This window comes from Camelina sativa, chromosome 3 (genome assembly GCF_000633955.1).
Source record: "Camelina sativa cultivar DH55 chromosome 3, Cs, whole genome shotgun sequence".
NCBI lineage: Eukaryota > Viridiplantae > Streptophyta > Magnoliopsida > Brassicales > Brassicaceae > Camelina > Camelina sativa.
Window position 1 is genome coordinate 13008628 of NC_025687.1, and position 20367 is coordinate 13028994.

Here is a 20367-nt window from a genome sequence, read left to right on the forward strand (position 1 = left end):
AATTTCTACTCTTACTTTATTTCTCCAACATCATTTCTTTATTATTAGCCTTTCATTCTCTCTTCACGCTCCCTTTTATGGTTTCCTTTTAGTTTGATTCAACTTCCCATCATGCATGTATACATATTATATTCTATGTGCAATTCCAAGTAATCTATCTTATTATTGACATTTTGACAGATATTGTCATCATATTCCTCTCCACTCTCTGCCCATTCCACTTGCCTCATTTCTAATCTAAAGGATATATTATTTTTTAAACAAGACACTCATGCAACCTTTCTCTGTATCTGCATATATGTAATTAAGTGCAACTCAAGTACTACTCCTACATATATATATAATATATATATATATATAACAATCTTACAAAAATAAACAAGATGCACGTACCTTTATTTTACACATTACTAGCATACAAACCATCAATCGCTAGATAGGTGTAAGGTGTCGCAGTAAAAAAACGGATATATATTAGATACATATATTAATCTGAAACAAACTAGCTAGTAGCCTAGTACTATTGTTTTTTTTTTCCTTGTCAAGCTGAACTAGTACTACAATATATCACATTGGTGTATAATTTACTTTAATTTCCATAATTCTATACATAGAAGAAATTTTACTTATAGAGTAATTATAACTAGTATAACATCTATTAGCGCCTCGATGTTCTCAAATTCTTTTGCTAGGGTTGATAGTTGCTACACATGATTAAGTTATGATGCTATTTCGTAAGACTTTAATGAAAAGATAAAGTTGTAAGACTGATGAAAATATTTTAGGAAATGAGTGATTTTTATAGAAAACAAAAAGAAAATTGTAATGATCGTAATTGAAGATTAAATTAGTTGACGATCATTACAAAAAAGAATGGAACATATATATGATCGATCTTTTTACATGTATGCGATGGTTTGATTAAAAGGTAAATTAACGTGAACTTCTGTGCGTTAAAAGTTAACCAATAACATGTGCTTTTCTTACCTTTTCAGTAAACTTTGCACAAAATATTCATGATTTGTACTGTAGTTTTTGTAACAATTAAATTATAACAGAATTTCTAAAAGAGTCTATAAGATATATAATCTCTATTTTATGACAAAAGAAATTATACGAACAATAATTAATATAGTAAATAATAACATAATTATGTTCTAAAACATCCGTATAGTGTGAATAATTAAATTTGATTTGAGAGCAAATATCCTTGAAAATTTCCACTTCTACGAATATAAAAAGAGGGAAAAAAAACTTGAAGAGATAAAAATAGCTAGAAAAAATACCAACAGTCTCATTAAAAAGGCACGCAATTAGGGCTAAAAATAAACTTTTTAAGGATATTAATAATTAAATTTCCCATAAAACAAAATAATAACTTCGGCTGTCAATTATTTTTTGTCCTCGGAACATGGCCTTAAAAAAGCGATTAGCTGGATCGATCACACCCCATTTCATCCTTTTCCTTGCATAGGCATACCTTTCGTCCTTTTAAAGACAATAAAACCCAAATAAACTTTTACAGAAATAACTAATATTGTTTATTCATTTTGAGTAAGAAAAAGAAAAAGTGTAGTCCTAAATTATATAAACTTTTACATTACGTATATATGATCTCTACGTACATGAAAAAAAGAAATTCATAATTNAGAATGGAACATATATATGATCGATCTTTTTACATGTATGCGATGGTTTGATTAAAAGGTAAATTAACGTGAACTTCTGTGCGTCAAAAGTTAACCAATAACATGTGCTTTTCTTAACTTTTCAGTAAATTAACTTTGCACAAAATATTCATGATTTATACTGTAGTTTTTGTAACAATTAAATTATAACAGAAATTATAAAAGAGTGTATAAGATACATAATCTCTATTTTATGACAAAAGAAATTATACGAACAATAATGAATATCGTAAATTAATAATAACATAACTATGTTCAAAAACATCCAAATAGTGAAAAATTAAATTTGACTTGAGAGCAAATATCCTTGAAAATTTCCACTTCTACCAATATAAAAGAGGGAAAAAAACTTGAAAGAGATAAACAGCTAGAAAATATACCAACAGTCTCGTTAAAAAGGCACGCAATTAGGGCTAAAAATAAACTTTTTAAGGATATTAATAATTAAATTTCCCTTAAAACAAAATAATAACTTTGGCTGTCAATTATTTTTTGTCCTCGGAACATGGCCTTAAAAAAGCGATTAGCTGGATCGATCACACCCCATTTCATCCTTTTCCTTGCATAGGCATACCTTTCGTCCTTTTAAAGACAATAAAACCCAAATAAACTTTTACAGAAATAACTAATATTGTTTATTCATTTTGAGTAAGAAAAAGAAAAAGCGTAGTCCTAAATTATATAAACTTTTACATTAAGTATATATGATCTCTACGTACATGAAAAAAGAAATTCATAATTTCAGATATTTTTATTGAAAAAAAATCTGACAGACAGAGAGACCATCACACCCCTCTATCTTACATTCCCACAAGCTTCCAAACAAAGAGAATTAATGGAAAGTAAGATTTGCAAAGGAATCATTCTCTTCCTCGTCCTCTCTCACTCACAACCCTACGCATATAAAATAATTGAAATAAAATGTATACATACTACTCCATATATTAAATAAATAATCAAAACCCTTATCTTCTTCATGAGAATCATTTCCTCTCCACAAAACCATGCCTTCTCAAAGCCCCTCTTCTCACTTTTCAATAATCGATCCCTTCATATATGGCTCATGCTGAGATCATATGACCAATAAATATGGTTCCTCTTGAATCCTCACTGCTTTTTGGCGGTTTCACCGACGCGATGATGATGAGAGAAACAACTATAAACAATCAAGATTCTAGCGGGGAAGATACATGCTCCGTCTCCGATCCAACAGCAGCTTCTACTGAGTCTTATTATAACATGTTTTCTTCCTCTCTGGTGAAAGACGTCGGAGCCGCCGCAAAGAACGATGCCGTTTGTTCTATTAATGTAGAAGGTAAAGATAAATCTTGGCTCCGCTTAGGTATAGGCCCTGAGGAGAACAACCATAACACGGGGTCGTATAAGCTTCAACGTTGTTGTAGCAAAAACGGAAGTGAAAGAGAGACGTCGTTAGAGCTCAGCTTGTTCTCCTCCTCCCTAGCCACGGGAGGAGCCATTAGTAGTAGCGTAGAGTACTCACAGCCGCAACCACCGCAGCCGCCATATCGGTGTGATCAGTTACTAACGATGCGTGGACCGTCGATGGTTTACAATCAACAACTAATTCGGCCTCAAACGTTATTTAATCGAGGCTNTTCTCCGATCCAACAGCAGCTTATAACATGTTTTCTTCCTCTCGGGTGAAAGACGTCGGAGCCGCCGCAAAGAACGATGCCGTTTGTTCTATTAATGTAGAAGGTAAAGATAAATCTTGGCTCCGCTTAGGTATAGGCCCTGAGGAGAACAACCATAACACGGGGTCGTATAAGCTTCAACGTTGTTCTAGCAAAAACGGAAGTGAAAGAGAGAAGTCGTTAGAGCTCAGCTTGTTCTCCTCCTCCCTAGCCACAGGAGGAGCCATTAGTAGTAGCGTAGAGTACTCACAGCCGCAACCACCGCAGCCGCCATATCGGTGTGATCAGTTATTAACGATGCGTGGACCGTCGTTGGTTTACAATCAACAACTAATTCGGCCTCAAACGTTATTTAATCGAGGCTTTTCGTTTCCATCGTCAAAGCCGTGGATACCTCAATATACGGCACCGTTTAGACCGTCATCATTGAGTGACCGTGACGTCACTAACAATAATAGTGCTACAAGGAGTTGTTGTGTGGATGAAGGAGGAGGAGCTGGACCAAGTTCCGAGTTTAGGGTTCTTGATCCTCCAAGAAGACCACATTCTGGTCTTTGGTTTCTCCTTCAAGCTTCACAATTTCAGTAATTATTCTCTAATCCTTTCTGATCAGTTCGATTGTATTCATATATTAGTAGGTGTGTATATATATTTTATGACATTGGATATGTAACGCAGGGAAAAGGAACCGTTCTTGCCTCAAGTAAGCAAAAGNCTAGCAAAAACGGAAGTGAAAGAGAGAAGTCGTTAGAGCTCAGCTTGTTCTCCTCCTCCCTAGCCACAGGAGGAGCCATTAGTAGTAGCGTAGAGTACTCACAGCCGCAACCACCGCAGCCGCCATATCGGTGTGATCAGTTATTAACGATGCGTGGACCGTCGTTGGTTTACAATCAACAACTAATTCGGCCTCAAACGTTATTTAATCGAGGCTTTTCGTTTCCATCGTCAAAGCCGTGGATACCTCAATATACGGCACCGTTTAGACCGTCATCATTGAGTGACCGTGACGTCACAAACAATAATAGTGCTACAAGGAGTTGTTGTGTGGATGAAGGAGGAGGAGCTGGACCAAGTTCCGAGTTTAGGGTTCTTGATCCTCCAAGAAGACCACATTCTGGTCTTTGGTTTCTCCTTCAAGCTTCACAATTTCAGTAATTATTCTCTAATCCTTTCTGATCAGTTCGATTGTATTCATATATTAGTAGGTGTGTATATATATTTTATGACATTGGATATGTAACGCAGGGAAAAGGAACCGTTCTTGCCTCAAGTAAGCAAAAGCTACTTGAGAATCAAGTAAGTATATTTTGGTATGCGTTATTAAACTTTATTTGTTTAAGGGAGTTACGTACTAACTATTACTTCTGTTAATTATATTCTGATTGTCAAATTTTGTTCTTAATTTGCATGGATAAGGGATGGGAGAATCACAGTTAGATTGCTAATTNTAACAATAATAGTGCTACAAGGAGTTGTTGTGTGGATGAAGGAGGAGGAGCTGGACCAAGCTCCGAGTTTAGGGTTCTTGATCCTCCAAGAAGACCACATTCTGGTCTTTGGTTTCTCCTTCAAGCTTCACAATTTCAGTAATTATCCTTTAATCCTTAATATCAGTTTGATGGCATTTTATATATTAGTATGTATGTAACATTGAATATGTAACGCAGGGAAAAGGAACCGTTCTTGCCTCAAGTAAGCAAAAGCTACTTGAGAATCAAGTAAGTATATTTTGGTATGCGTTATTAAACTTTATTTGTTTAAGGGAGTTACTAACGATTACTTCTGTTAATTATATTCTAATTGTCAAATTTTGTTTTTAATTTGCATGGATAAGGGATGGGAGAATCACAGTTAGATTGCTAATTAAGTACCTCATGAAGAAGCTTCAATTGGATAGCGAATCTGAGGTAAATATCTAAACCGATCAACTCTTTTATTTATATAAGTTTTATATATTCCAAGTTTTGGGCTACAAAATGATAATGACATTGGAACAAAATCCCAACTTATTAGGTCACAAGTCTGATGTCATGGTGTCGTAACTTTTCTAACTTATATAGTTCAGTTTAGGTCTTAGCTAAAGATATTCAAATTGTAGTAATACAATTGAGTGAAAACCACTTTCTGAATCTTGATAGCAACATGACATCCTTAATTAGGTGCAAACCTAATTAACTAATACTCGTGAATAACCTAGGTTCGGATTTATGAACCTGATTCCTTCATCACATAATTAATTGATTTGAGACGAATTACTTTTTTTCTTGGGCTTATAATAATTTATCAAAGGAAAAAAAATCTAAGCAACTTTCTCTAATCAGAAATTTGATCAACCAAAAAGTCAGTCTCTATCGCATATGAAAATTAAACGTAACAAAAATCATAATGGTTAATTAGGTTACTGATTGATCGTTTCTCGAAGTACCCACCACCTTATCAATAATTATTATCACTATTGTTGTTATTATATAAAGAATTCTCATAGGAAACTGGAAAACGAGAGGGGAACTATAACTGGCTATTTCATTAGCTTCAGGCCATAATATAGTTATATTAACAATAATTTATAATAATGTTATTTCTAGAGAAACAAGTCTGAGTCACCAGGCATGCTTGCTTTGAGAATAGTAGAAACCAGGCCAGAAAAGAATTAAAAGATATCTAAATCCCAACTTAAAAAGCTTACATGCGTATGTGTGTGTAGATGCTCTCGTTAATCGGAATATATAATTATCTAAGTAAATTTCATGTTCCTGGACTCTAGATAGGCTCACAAATACATGTTCATGCCATATATGAACTCTTGTGCCCTACTAAGAATCATTTGCATGTATATACAGACTATGTAAGTACACACACGGTGCTTTCAATCGATTAATTAATAGATTAGCGCTCGCTAATTTTACTAAACGCATGCATGATTCCATTCTACATGAGTAACATTTTCTAAAATAATGGCTAATAACCGACAAATATTTTAAAAACATTGGTTATGTATTTGACGTCTAAACATCCTTTTAGACGTCGGATAGACGGGATAAGTCATTTAGTTGTGTTACTTGTCGATGTCTTCTTCATGGTCGAGATTAGCAATCAATATCTACTAAGCAAACATAAATATCATACTTTGATAAGTACATAAGTTTTAGCTTGAAACAAAAAAAAAGTCTTAGCCTCAGTTGTTGAGTTCAATTTGTAAACAAAAATAATCTTACAAAAAAAACAAAACAGAAATTGTTTTAATTAGCTCGATATGAAGGTGACGAATTTAACATATTTTTTTACAGAGTGAGAGAGAATAATGGACCAAAAAATCTAAATACTTTGGTAATAGAGAAACCCTAAAATTAAAACATGAGTTTTATCTCACAAATAATAAAAATTAACTATGAAGAATTTGGATTTCTTATAAAGTATATACATAAACATATATAACCATGTTTTTCCGTTTATCTTTTATAAATAAAAAATATCGTTTTTCGTTTTATGCTTAAGTTCTCATGTTTTTGCTTACTTTCGTGAGTATGTCGTCACGAATATATTGATATTTGGTCCGACTAAATTAATGCATTGTTAGCCTATAACGTTTTATATTGATACTTTAACTATATAGCACCATGATAGACAAACATATAGGTGACATATTAACAATTCAAATAATCATTTGATGAAAAACGTGATTTGAAAGCATTGCATGCATGGCTAAGTTTGTCTTTTCCGTAGAGCCAAAAAATTGTATTTCCCACTCAAAAGCATATAAAAGTTTCTCTAATTAATCTTTGGATAATTTCACACTTTTCCTAGTTAAATTAGTTGATGCTCCATTTAAAAGTCAATCCAAATTAGAAATTAACTATTATAGTGTAAAAATGTATTATATTCAGTGATGCACTGATGCTGATTATGTGTTTTCTACTTTTGCTTAGGAATCGGTTTTAATAAATATATACATACACAAATACACAATTTCTCATTGATCATTTACACCATTTTCTATACGACAACTATAATACAAAGATTACTTTGAGATTTCCCGTTAATAAAAAGGTGGAAACTAAGAATTTTTCCCATTAATTGAATGGAAACAGTTCACACATCCAAATAAAATTTAAAGGTGAAAATTATATAGCCTCCCTAGTCCCTATAGAAGAGAGAGTATGTGCTATGAATAAAAAAAAAAAGTGAAGTAATGGTAACTATGTTATTGGCTCAAAATAGGACATGCCATATCCAAATTTTCGTAGAGTGGAACTTATGTAATGGTGTAAAAAAGGAAAATATAATTAACCTAACCTTGTGGTCATGCTTATGCTTGCTAAGGTCAGCTATTCTCTTACTTTCTCGTCATATATAGTAGCATCGAAGAGCATGGTCATTGGTGAGGGACAAATTTTGGTCCCTCAAATATAATAATTTTATTTTCAGAGTTTCTTAAGTTTGGTATGACCATTGGTGTCCTTTAGAGTTGGTCCCCTGGAAAAAATAGTAATATTTTAAATTTAAAAAATTAGTTATTTAAATGAATAAGTAAAAACATATTAAAGTTTTAATTATAATTAAAAATATAACATTGACATTAAAAACATAAGAAAATTACAAAGTTACAAAAACTTGAAAAAAAAAACAGAACATACAATAAACTATTAAAAGTAAAAAACATAAACCATACAAACATCAAAAATAAAAACAAACTTTTTTTCCTCTGCATAGAATTTTTTTTATTAATCTTCATTATCTGTAAGATGTCCAAAGTTAGTCCAAATATGCTCAATCAAATCTTTTTTTAACTGGTCATGGACTTGTTTATCCCGCATATTTGTTCGACGAGTAATCGTACTGCTCATATTTGAACCCAAACTGGCGGCACCGACGGTATATGTTTGATCCACATCTTCTCCGTGTTGAAATTCAGAAACAATGTTTCGGAAACTGTATGTCTCTCGTTCATCCTCGACAATCATATTATGGAGTATTATGCATGCTCTCATAACATTTGCTATTTTGTATTTATCCCATAAAGGAGATGGATTTTTAACAATGGCGAATCTAGCTTGCAGGACTCCAAAGGCACGCTCAACATCTTTCCGCACAGCTTCTTGTTTTTTAGAGAATAGAGAATTTTTCATACCTTGTGGAAGCCGGATAGATTGTATTAAAGTGGCCCATTTTGGATAAATACCATCCGTGAGATAGTACCCCAAATTGTACTCCCTTCCATTGACAAAGAAGTTGACCTCCGGAGCTTTACCGTTAAGAACGTCATCAAAAACATTTGATCGATCCAGAATATTAAGATCATTCATAGTACCTGGAGCTCCAAAAAAAGCATGCCATATCCAGAGGTCATAGGAAGCTACCGCCTCCAACACGATTGTAGGTTTTCCGGTTGATCGTGAATACATCCCTTTCCAAGCTGTTGGACAATTCTTCCACCCCCAATGCATACAGTCAATGCTCCCAACCATCCCGGGAAATCCACGTTTTTCATTTTCATAGAGTAGTCTTTCTAGGTCGTCTGGTCTGGGACGTCTTAGATATTCATCGCCAAACAAGTTGATTATTGCAGCGGTAAACTCGTGCAAACATTTTCGAGCTGTTGAAGCACCAATTCGTACATACTCGTCAACTGTGTCGGACGCAGTACCATATGCCAATTGACGAATTGCTGCAGTACATTTTTGTATAGGTGATAGACTAGCCCGTCCGGTTGCATCCTGGGATTGATGGAAATACTCGACTTCAGTAGAGAGATGTTGCACAATACGCATGAACAATGGCCTGTGCATGCGAAACCGGCGACGAAATAAATAGTCCGGGTATGTTGGAGTATCACTGAAATAATCATTCCAAAGATTATTATGGCCTTCTTCCCGTTTTCTCTCAATAAAAATCCGTTTCTTTGGCTCGACTGGTTCTTGAATGATAGTAGAATTTTCTAGAAAATTATCAAAATAAGCATCAAAATAACCATCAAAATCATCGACACCATCTCTTTGGTAGTGGTAATGGTTTGATGAAGATGACATTTTTTCAAGGAAAAAGTGAAAAGATCTTAGTTTGAGTATAGAAAAAGAGTATAGAAAAAGAGTAAACTCGTGCAAAGATATGGTTTTGCATCATGTAGAAAGGAAGAATATATAGAGTAAATGAAATGAGAATATATGTGATACCCGTGATTGTTTAATTTACTAGCATGTGACACATCTAAACAAATGACTATTTTGCTTGTGAGTATTGATGAATGACTATACAAAAAAACCTGGCATACAAGATTATACGTTCAGAAAATAGTCACGGGTAATGATAGGCATACAAGCGTACAAACAAGTAGGGATACAAGTTCAGAACCAGTTGTATTTAGACATCACCACAATTACCAGTAAAGCAACAACAAAAACTGTTGAGAAAACCATCATTTCAAAACAATTACTAAACTTATTTCTGCTCTTCCCTAGATCAAACACTATTTTCTCTAACTGGGCTATTTTCTGCTCGGTTTCATTACGGATGTGTGAGTCGTAGTCACTGTCGAATGCAATGCTATCTACCTTCTCCGTCAGCAGTTCACATTGTCTGCTCAGTTCTCTCATCTCCTCCATGACCGCTGCATCCCACCACTTGTGAATATGCATCTCTCCATCATCAACATTCCAACATGTGAAGAACCTCCATGAACATATAAAACATCGCAAATCAATACAACCACAGGTTAAAACATTGGAAATCACTTAATAATATGGCAATGTTAAACCACTTACCTTCTGTTCTCGCTTGAGGATAGAATAGGCTGACCACCACAGTAGCATACCTTGGGGAATCCGAACTCAACCTCAGGTTGGGGAGGGTATTGAGTCGCCTGAGTATCGAGTAAGTTACTCTCAGCCTCTATTTCCCTCTGCTCAGTGTCCTGCGAATATATAACATACTCCTCTAAGGAATCAGGCTGAGAGTAGCTGTAGTCATGGCCCATCGGATACTAAACCTGGAAACACATACATTTAACAAAAAGAACACATAATTTACATTTAACAAAAAGAACACATAATTTATAGATAACAAAGAGAACACATACATTTATAGATAACAAAGAGAACACATACATTTATAGATAACAAAGAGAACACAAAATTTAACACTGAAACAGAAATTCAAACTTAATCTACTAAATTAGGAAATACAAAGTTGCTTCTTAAGTCAATACATCAATTTGCAAAATACTGTGCCACTATCTTATCCTTTATAAGTTGATCAGCTGCACTAAGTGGCTCCGGTTTGGCAAGAAGTGTGTCTAGTATGCCAAGCTTCTGTAGCTTCTCCTTTTCAGCCATATCCACCCTCTTGACTTCCCACATGCTCGTGTACTCAGCAAGAGCCTTTCCCTGAGAGTTCTTCCTGTCAGCCTTCACAGCCTTGATACCTTGAGGCCTTATCTCAGAGTCTTGTTCTGTGTGGGTTGCCTCGGATTGATCAGCTGCACCAACTGGTTTCCTCTTTGTTCTGACTGAAGGTGAGGGGGTGTTAATCGCGTTTTGGTTAAGGAATTTCTGCTCAAACCTTAACAAACACCAGCAATGCTCCATTGTAAACTTCGTCTTATAGTCAGAGAAGTAGATGTCGTGAGCCACCTTCAGCACATCGTTCTCAGAGTGTCCACTACTGTTGGATCTCTCTGCAGCTGCATAAGCCCCGCAGAACTTGTTTGTGGACTCATTGATCTTGAACCATCTCTGCTTACAGTTGATGTTCACACCCTGTTCACCATTGGCTATCGCATGAGGAGACTCTGCGTAGTATTTTTGAACCCTTTGCCAAAAGCTTACTCCCTTTTGTTGATTTGCAATGATCGGGTCCTTTGAAGTGTTCAGCCACGCACTTATTAGTATTTCATCGTCAGCCGGATTCCATTTCTTCCTATCCTTCTTGACAGGTGTCTCTTGAGAAAGAGGTTCATCATGGGATTGTTGAGAGCTCCAAGTAGGTATTTCATAAGCACCGTCTTGGTTAAGAGCTTCTCCTTGACTGTTGAGAAGCTCTAAATAACTAGAAGACGACTGACAGAATGTATTGTAAGAAGTCATAGGAAGACGAGTTTAAGATGATGAGAAAAAGAGTGTACGAAAGAGGAAAAGAGTGTACCAAAGAGGAAAAGAGTTTAAGAAGATGAGGAAAAGAGTGTAGCATAGAGAAATAGAAGTTTAAGATGAGGAACATAAGTCGTTCTCAAAGAAAACGACTTGGAAGATGAAAGATACAGAAGATACATAGAAGATGATGGAGAAAAATTGAAGGCTGGTTGGTGTTTAAAAGAGCACATCGTTCTCAAGTAATAACTTAACAATCATAATGACCTATCCACCAACTACCTAAGTCTAATCACAATTTATGACAACTTATAAAAAACCAAAGCATTATACTAGCAAGCTGTTCACCACTAATATTCGCTCCTTTTTATCAGACTTCAATCATCAACTACACTATCCTTTATACTAGCAAGCTGTTTACCAATCATATTAACTTGTTTATCAAATCAATTTATGATACCGCAACAAAGACCACAACAAAGACCACTACAAACACCACTATAAAAACCACTAAAAAAACCACTACAGAGACAACAACAACGACCACTACAAAGACAACCACAGCAATTACAAAACCGAGTCCACCAAACAACAATATATGGACATGTCTGTAGCTAAAGGAATCGATTATTTACCTCTTACTCGATGATTGTTGCTACTGCCTCCCGTTATGTGTGGCTTTCTCCAGGTGACGCTGAGGAAACTCATGAAAAACAAACAATTGCAAGGTTATACTCGATTTAGCATAAAAGAATCCACATAATCAATACAAACTGACAACAATCTTAACAGACAAAGCCATAAACTCGGACAGTCAACTAGCTAAACCCATAAACATAAACCAAAAACCTAATTATAACAAAAAATTGACACACTCAACCATCGATACCAAAAAAATAATCCAATACCCTAAATCGAAACAAAAATCAGAGAGATCATATATCTAAAAACACATAGTAAACTAACCAAACAAATTCCCGAAACCCTAAATCGCGAAAAGAACATAAACCCTAAATCGAATCCCACAAAAAATTTCTCAAATCTATCGAATCCCACATATAATTGCCCTAACCTATCGAATCCCACAAACAATTTACCTATTCTATCGAATCCCCCAAACAATTTCCCTTTACCCTAAATAAAAAAAAAATCATAAAACCCTAAATCGAGATTCCATCAAAATCGTTCTTCAATTTACAACACATACCTCTTACAATTGGATATCTTGGAAGATGATACACTAAGTGAGGCCTTTGCGTTGCAAATCTTCACTTTGATGGAGGCGATCCAAAGTTTTTGATTAATCGCCGTCGCGATACAGAAAGAGTAAAAAGAGAGAGTGCGAAAGATAAAATGAATTGATCTGTCGAGTTTTTTTTCCTTTCACCCTACAAATAAAACAACATCCTATTAAAGGATGACACGTGTCCTGAGGGACGCATATAAATTGTCCCGTTTTTAGGAACGTTTCTTTGTATAATATATGATTTCGATTTAAATCAATCGTTTTAATTAAGTGGGACGGACGAAGGACGGTGCGATGCAGATGCTCTAAGATATTAGGACGGTGCGATGCAGATGCTCTAAGATATTAGGGGGCTTGTGTAAAATGTCGCATCACAATCCCAGTGGGGCACTTTCATGAATATTGAAATAACTTGATCATCTCCTCACCAACCAACTACGTTCCTACAATAGAACTCAAGTAATGTTTTTCTCAATAAATAAATCAAAACACTAGCTTTGAACGCTTGACGGTTCAACAACAAAATGATACAAAACTTTGTCATCAGCATATAATTCAACTAGAATATACAAAAATGACGCATATAAGCAAAGCAAGTATATTGCCGGCGTGCATGGAAACATGATTTGAGGTGCGACCAATATTTATTTTATTAAAAAGAATTCTAAAAGTAAAACAAGAAAATATTTAGCCTACAAATAGTTTAAGATGATCCTTCCTCAAGCTAACCAGATTTTGGTTCATCTTATTTTTCAGTGTCAACTTTTAAAATTGTTATTTCCACTTCATATCTTTGGCGTCAAGTCTAGGGAAAGGGGAATTTTAGGGTAAGGCATACTTTACATATACTTATAACGAAGACTACAAGCCTCAGTTTTTTTCAATGTAAACGATATAAAACATATAACTATAAGTGTAGACCATGTAAAGTTTTCAAACCCAGCAGGCTATATATATCTAACCGGTAAATTTTTATTACATGCATATGTTTCTTATATATAAAATAAAAGTATAATAAATAAAATTCGAACTATAGGTTAAAAGATACAGTTTATAGAGCAAAACATTAAAACACTAGACCACTCTTACTTAACTATAATCATATATATGCTAAAATCAATGTTAACTGTCCAAAACCAGACCACTCTTTACTTTAACCTTTAGCATCTCATGTCATACGCACGAGTAGAAATGTATATGGATAGTGATGTGATTTTTTTAATTCTAATTTTGGTTTGTCTGATGGAAACAGGTAGAAATAAGATGCAGAGGACAACAATTATCGCCGTTGTTGACGATGCAGCATGTAAGAGATACCATATGGACTTCCAAATCATCATCATCTCCCTCTTTCACTTTGCCTCGGGACTCATCAACTACTGATCATATCATGATTTTGCATTATGGTAGGACTGCTTAGTTATTAAATATTTATTTTGATAGTTTTTTTTTTCCCTTTTTTGCGCCAAGTCTTAACATTTCTCGATCATCATATTGTATACATACGATCGAATTTTAATTATTTACACCCTCTCTTTTTGATTGGGTTTTCGATCTAATTTGATATATTCTCCTTTTTTTCAAATGTTATTATTACTTTGATTTATAGCGCATAATTATCCCATTGTAGGGAAATGGTGTCGTACGAGCCAACCAAGTGGTCTCTGACCACTGACCTATAAGCCCTAGACACGCCCTTACCCTTATTACTTTAGGTTTTCCTATATTTTGTTTGGTTTTGTTATCATGATTACTTGATTTAGTGTGTTTTTCTATATACTTTTAAACATCTCTACGTTTTAGTAGAGGACATGAGAAAGTGGTCTATTATTTGCTCTCTTTTTCTCTTTCTCCTTCTTCAATTAAACACTTATAGTTAAATGGCTGCCATAGATTAAGAGAATGACTTTTTTTTTTTTGTGGTTTATAAATTATAGATGCTATATATGTTCTAAGAAGACTTGAACTGATGAGTTCCATGGTCATTGATGGACACACAAGCTGCTCCCTGACATAGCTTAGTGTTTGTGTTTGTAAGAAGTGTATAGTTCCCATAAACCGAACCGGTCCATTCTGAATGTTCATATTTTTCTCTCTATATATTCTATCAAATTGAAACCGAATCCGAACCAAACAAACAAACAAACCGAACCGAATCTAAATTTTATCTGAAGAAAACAAAAACATTAATGGGCTTTAAAAACCAAGTCAACGTTTCTAATGGGTTTTTAAAAAGGCCTCTCAAATTATTTTCTGTTAGAGAGTATCTTCTTCATCTCCTTCTGAGAGATTCCGATCTGTTTTAGTTTCTTCTTCTTCTTCTTCTTCTCCGACTCTCTTACGTAATGTCGTGATATGTTCAATAAGCTTTCTTCAATGGCGTATGGTTCTTTCGGCGTCTCATCAAAAGCTTTAGTCTTCTGCCGTCCTTGCTATGGCTCCTTTAGAGATCTACCTTTCTCCCTCCGAGCGTCTACAGTTTCGTCTCCCGCTCTTTTTTCCCCCAATTTTTGAAATTCTGTGAATTCAACTTCCATCTTCTTTGGTTTTCACCTTCAACTTCGTGTCTAACAACGACCTTTAAATGGGAATTTAACAGATTGGGCATTGCGGATGTGTTGGAGCTATCGCCGCACCTAGAAATGTAGTGAAACCACGCAAGGAAGAGAGCCGTGGTAGTTACCATTTTCAGTTCAATTCGAGAAAAAAAAAAAGCTGCGATTTTTATGCTAACGAAGTGGGAAATTTTGTTTTTGGGTATGTAAAAAAAAACGATTGAAGATTTTAGTGGAGCAAGGAAGAGTAATAAGGATAAATCGATGCCGTGGAAGAAGATGGATGCTAATGAATTTGGTATTCAAAGGTCAATGATCCCAGATTCTACTCGGATGGTTCTCAATAAACTCAAGAAGAAAGGTTTGCTTTTTTACCCTCTCTTAGTTAGGCTTCTGAGTGGATTTAGTAGCTTTTATTGGATTTGGAATGAGGACTGACTTTAATTGGGTTTTGTTTTGAACTGTGCCTTACGATTTGTGTGTTTTGGTAGCTTTAATATAAAGTGTGCGAACCCTCATTAGCTCTTGAGATGGCTTCAACTCTGGTTTTATTTTTATGGAGTAATCTATGGGGGACATTGGCTCTAGGCTTTCTTCAGAGAACTTGAACTTTAGGCCAGATCCTGAAATGTGCTTATTTGGTATGATGTTTCAGGATTTCAAGTTTACCTAGTTGGAGGTTGTGTTCGGGATCTTATTCTAGATAGAATCCCCAAGGATTTTGATGTTATCACTACAGCCGAACTAAAGGAGGTTTAAATCAGCTTTATGGAACTACACATTAGTCTTTTTTTTTTATTATGAACCCAATCTTCTTCCTTGACACATTTAAAGTTTTTAATCATTACTGTGTGTATAGGTACGGAAAGTATTTCCCAGCTGTCAAATTGTTGGAAGACGATTTCCCATTTGTCATGTTTATGTTGATGACATTATCATAGAGGTTTGTTCAGCATCTTACTCATTTTACTTGCGTTTCATATCTTTTTATCAGTTTAGTACACTATAACTTAATAGAGGGTTCTTTGATTAGAGGCTGCTGTTCACAGTTTCTTTCTCATACTGTTCCCTAATGAATATGAATTTCTGTCAGAAGGAACACTATTTCTTATCTCTCTTTCTCTCCTAAAAGGTTTGATGGAGTGCTTACCTTTAACAGGTGTCAAGTTTTAGTACTTCAGCAAGGACTGGTAAAGCGCCCAATAAAAACTTGAGGAAGCCTGCGGGCTGCAATGAGCGTGATTATATCCGTTGGAAGAATTGCTTACAGCGTGATTTTACAGTCAACGGGTAGGCAGTACCTCTCTACCTGTGATTCACATTTATTTGTGATTAGATATCCATATGCAGCATTCTTGAACAAGCATATTTTCGATTTCTCAGGTTGATGTTTGATCCATCGGAGAATGTAGTGTATGATTATATAGGAGGAGTTGAAGATTTAAGGAATTCTAAAGTAGGTTTTGCAATTTAAGCTATCATGCTTTATAGAAATCAACTGACATGTGAATGAACTGGTATCAGTCCTAATCCGTCAAAGTTTGCTATGTAGGTGAGAACAGTATCTGCGGCGAAGCTTTCATTTGTCGAAGATACAGGTCGGTTGCAGATGCAATGTGTAATTCATTGATATGAAATTTATCTGTTTGAAAAGGCTTCAAAAGGTAACCGTGTTCACTTTACAGCTCGCATTTTACGTGCAATTAGGATTGCAGCGAGGTTAGGATTCAGCTTGACCAAAGACGTTGCTATTTCTGTGAAGGAGCTTTCTTCTTCATTGCTGAGACTTGACCCTGTATATCTCATTCCCTTCTCTTGTTCTCCCTCCTGTTCGTTTTTTTTGTTAGCTTAGGACTAATCATTTTCTCTTGTCTTCTGATAATTCTGCAGTCAAGGATTCGTATGGAAATCAATTATATGCTGGCGTATGGGTCTGCAGAAGCTTCTTTACGCTTATTATGGAGATTTGGGCTCATGGAAATTCTTCTACCTATCCAGGTATGGTGAAATATTCTCTAGTAGTGTGGCATTTCCTCGGAATCCCATTCTTCACATCTAAATAACTTATCTGTTCGCAGGCATCTTATCTTGTTTCCCAAGGGTTTCGGAGGCGTGATGGAAGGTCCAACATGCTTCTGGTACATATTATTTTGCGTTCTCAGTTAGGGTGTAGTACTAGTAACACGAAAAAGTGAATTTATGGCAATATAGCGCTAATGGATTAAACCTTTCTGTTGTAGTCGTTATTTCGCAACCTTGACCGACTTGTAGCACCTGATCGTCCATGCCACGAGTTCCTCTGGTGAGAAATCTCCTTCGGTGCATCTATCTCATCTATCTTAGTAATTGGTTTTGCCAAGTTAACAATATCCGGGACTAATAACCTCAGGATTGGGATCTTAGCATTCCACAAAGCATTGGTTGATAAGCCTCGGGATCCCACGGTAGTAGCTTGCTTCTGTCTTGCCATCTACAGTGAACTATCTTTAGCAGAAGCCATCAAAATTGCAAGGAGCAACTCTAAACCGCACAACTCAAACTTCCGAGAACTGTCCGGTCATGAGAAAGACATTATTGACTCAGACAGTAAACTAGCGCAGCAGGTCTTGAACTTAGCAGAGTCTATAAGATCAGCTGCACGTAAACTGAATGATCGAGATTACATAGCTAACGCAATGAGCCAATACCCGCAAGCACCGGACTCTGATATGGTACACACACATTTCAGTAAACAATAGCATCTACTGAAATGTTTCATGTTGTTCATTGGGATTACTGATTGGTTTTCTCAGGTTTTCATGTCAAGACCTGTGTTGGAGAGAGTGGAGAAAATGTTTGGAAATGTAAGAAGCAAGGGAAGCCAAGAGACAGATGGTGTCCCAAGTTTAGAGCGTAGGATAGATTACAAGTCTCTTGCTCTTGGAGACTTTCACGAAACACGTCGTGTATTTGCTAGGATTGTATTTGATACCGTTTACCCTCCAACTTAATAACCTCACCAATTTTTTTCTTTCATAATCGTTGTAAGAAATTATATCTTCAAATTTTGTAGTGTTGGTTATAAGATCTTTAAAGTTAACTGTCAATTTTATCTCTTCAAATTTGTAGTATTGACAGTAAAATTTATATTGTCTAATTTTTATGCGAAGTGTGCTTATGAAGATAAGAAGCATACGATGCTAATAGAGACACTGTTGGAGCCGACGTGGATAAGGGGTTGGGGACCTTGGGGCGAACATGCTGACATGGTGGATGGATAGTGGACTAGTCGTTTGAGCTTTAGAACTTTTTTTGTTTACGTGGAAACTTTCAAAACATGTCCATGATATCTAAAAATAAATGTACTTGCATTCACAGATAGATAATGAGTTAAATCTTTTTTTTTTTTTTTTTTTTTTTTTTTTTTTTTTTNAAATGTACTTGCATTCACAGAGAGATAATGAGTTAAATCTTTTATTTTTTTTTTTTTGTGTGAGCATCTAAGTCATGAATAGATTATGCATGATGTGTTCATAGAGTATATCTTATTCAAAAGTGGGTTAGGCTTCCATAAATGATAAAACATGGACGACGGACTATAGATAAGAATCGCTAATATTTTAATGTCAAAATGTGCACTTATTATCTTTTGACGTAAATGAGAAAATCTAGTAAGTTCGCAGTCCATCGTAAGCATATCTTGAGAGTGACATGAGTCGAACGAACCTAATAAGCCAGCGCCCAGCGGTTTCACAAAATTCCAAACCATGTAGTGTCACCACTTGCTTCTAAGGAAATTTACAGGTTCAAGTACTTGATTGGTTTCCCATCAATTGATAAATCTAGATAACGTTATTTGCAAGATGTACTTCTTGATGGATCCCATATTACAATGATAGTTGCAAATCCCAAATTGTTTATTGTCCTCAGGAAACTGATTACTTTAAGAGACTTTAAAGGTTATAATGTTTTTTTTTTGTTTTGTCATTTTGTCATTTTGTAATTTTAGTTTGTGTTTTTAAAATATACTCTTTAAGATTTATGCAGAAAAAAAGTTAGGCGTATATTATGATATATGCAGATCCTGATGAATCTGTATGAATGGCAGATTGTGACTTGTGAGATCTTTTTAAAGTGATTGCTTTAGGACGGACATTCACAAATAGATGATAGAAAAATGAAAAATAAAAGTTTCCACTAACTTTATCAATAGACAAATGAAAAAGCTGCGGCTAGCTTTATGCAATCGCACCTAGCTCTTTTGCCAAAACACAGTTTTTGATTTATTAAGTGATCTGCGGTTCTAGTATTCAATCTACAGTTCTATCCTCATTTTGGATCGCTTAAATCACAAAAATTGTAAATGGTCTAGTTCATGTGTCGGTCAACTCGTTTTGCTTACGTTGACAAAATTATAAATTTCCTTTTTTGAAGAGAAAAAGGGTCAAAATGTGAACTATGGCCATCCGTTGTGATAGATCTAAACTATGTAAATCTCTAAACGTAATAGGCTGTGCAAATTCATACACTAAACTAAGTAAATCTCTAAACGTAACAAACAAATTAAGAGGCTTAAAAACCAACATTAACCGTTACACAGTTTGTAAATTTACTGAATCAGATGACACCAACAAACAACGTGCAACTTTATCTATGAAACCTAACTAGTTGATTAAATTAGAGAATCATAAAATGATTAGCGAAAGAAGAAGGTGGAGGATGATTGGCGCGAAATCAAGAAAAGGAAAAAAAGCTTCAAAGAAAGAGAGAAGGAGCACACAAGTTTTTTTGATTGGACAAAGAAAGAGAACACAAATAAAAAGCCTATCCACAATCCACTTCTCATCCTTCTCCTCTTCTAGTACCAATACCAACGAACCTTCCCCTTTTCCTCTGTCGGTTCCTCTTCTTTTTATTTTATACTACTAAAAGATTTTGGAATTTACTAAAAAGTTTTAATTTTTAATCTTCATAAAAGAACGAACACCTGCTCAATCAAAATTCACAGTCTTCAATCTCGCTAAAGGCGAAACCTTTCTCTACTTATCTGATTCGTCTCTTCAAACCCAGTTCAAGTTCTAGAGGCTTTTGTAAAACGAGGTTTGGATTTTTCTATTTCTTGTATTACATTTTTGTTTCTTCTTTTTTTTTTTTTTTTTTTTT

The 20367-nt window shown here is 35.1% G+C and overlaps 4 protein-coding genes across 7 annotated transcripts in view; 3 read left to right on the forward strand and 1 right to left on the reverse strand.

Moving 5' to 3' along the window:
• Nucleotides 2501–5262, forward strand: LOC104776858. Its single transcript, XM_019243697.1, has 4 exons — nucleotides 2501–3003; nucleotides 3405–3927; nucleotides 4589–4639; nucleotides 5178–5262. Exons 1-4 carry the CDS (start codon nucleotides 2778–2780, stop codon nucleotides 5260–5262), a joined length of 885 nt encoding a protein of 294 aa, XP_019099242.1. The 5' UTR covers nucleotides 2501–2777.
• Nucleotides 10546–11421, reverse strand: LOC109130490 (glutathione S-transferase T3-like). Its single transcript, XM_019240075.1, has one exon. It carries the CDS (start codon nucleotides 11419–11421, stop codon nucleotides 10546–10548), a length of 876 nt encoding a protein of 291 aa, XP_019095620.1.
• On the forward strand, nucleotides 14949–18311 carry LOC104776859 (poly(A) polymerase I-like). 2 transcript variants are annotated; one of them, XM_010501000.2, is made up of 14 exons: nucleotides 14950–15148; nucleotides 15270–15345; nucleotides 15452–15586; nucleotides 15881–15978; nucleotides 16085–16168; nucleotides 16385–16515; nucleotides 16609–16681; nucleotides 16778–16823; nucleotides 16911–17020; nucleotides 17116–17223; nucleotides 17304–17363; nucleotides 17466–17527; nucleotides 17615–17936; nucleotides 18018–18311. In XM_010501000.2, exons 1-14 carry the CDS (start codon nucleotides 15026–15028, stop codon nucleotides 18213–18215), a joined length of 1626 nt encoding a protein of 541 aa, XP_010499302.1. In that variant the 5' UTR covers nucleotides 14950–15025; the 3' UTR covers nucleotides 18216–18311. The 2 variants fall into 2 exon arrangements, with proteins under 2 accessions (XP_010499303.1, XP_010499302.1); XM_010501001.2 differs by lacking the exon at nucleotides 17304–17363 and having other exon boundaries at nucleotides 14949–15148.
• The window catches only part of LOC104776861 (protein NEOXANTHIN-DEFICIENT 1-like), a 3807-nt gene continuing 3384 nt past the window's right edge, over nucleotides 19945–20367 (forward strand). The window contains exon 1 of one of the 3 annotated variants that reach the window (XM_010501008.2): nucleotides 19945–20304. The gene's annotated coding sequence lies outside the window, so the exon portion shown is untranslated. The remainder of the gene's footprint in view (nucleotides 20305–20367) is intronic. The other 2 variants (XM_010501007.2, XM_010501005.2) reach the window with 2 other exon arrangements.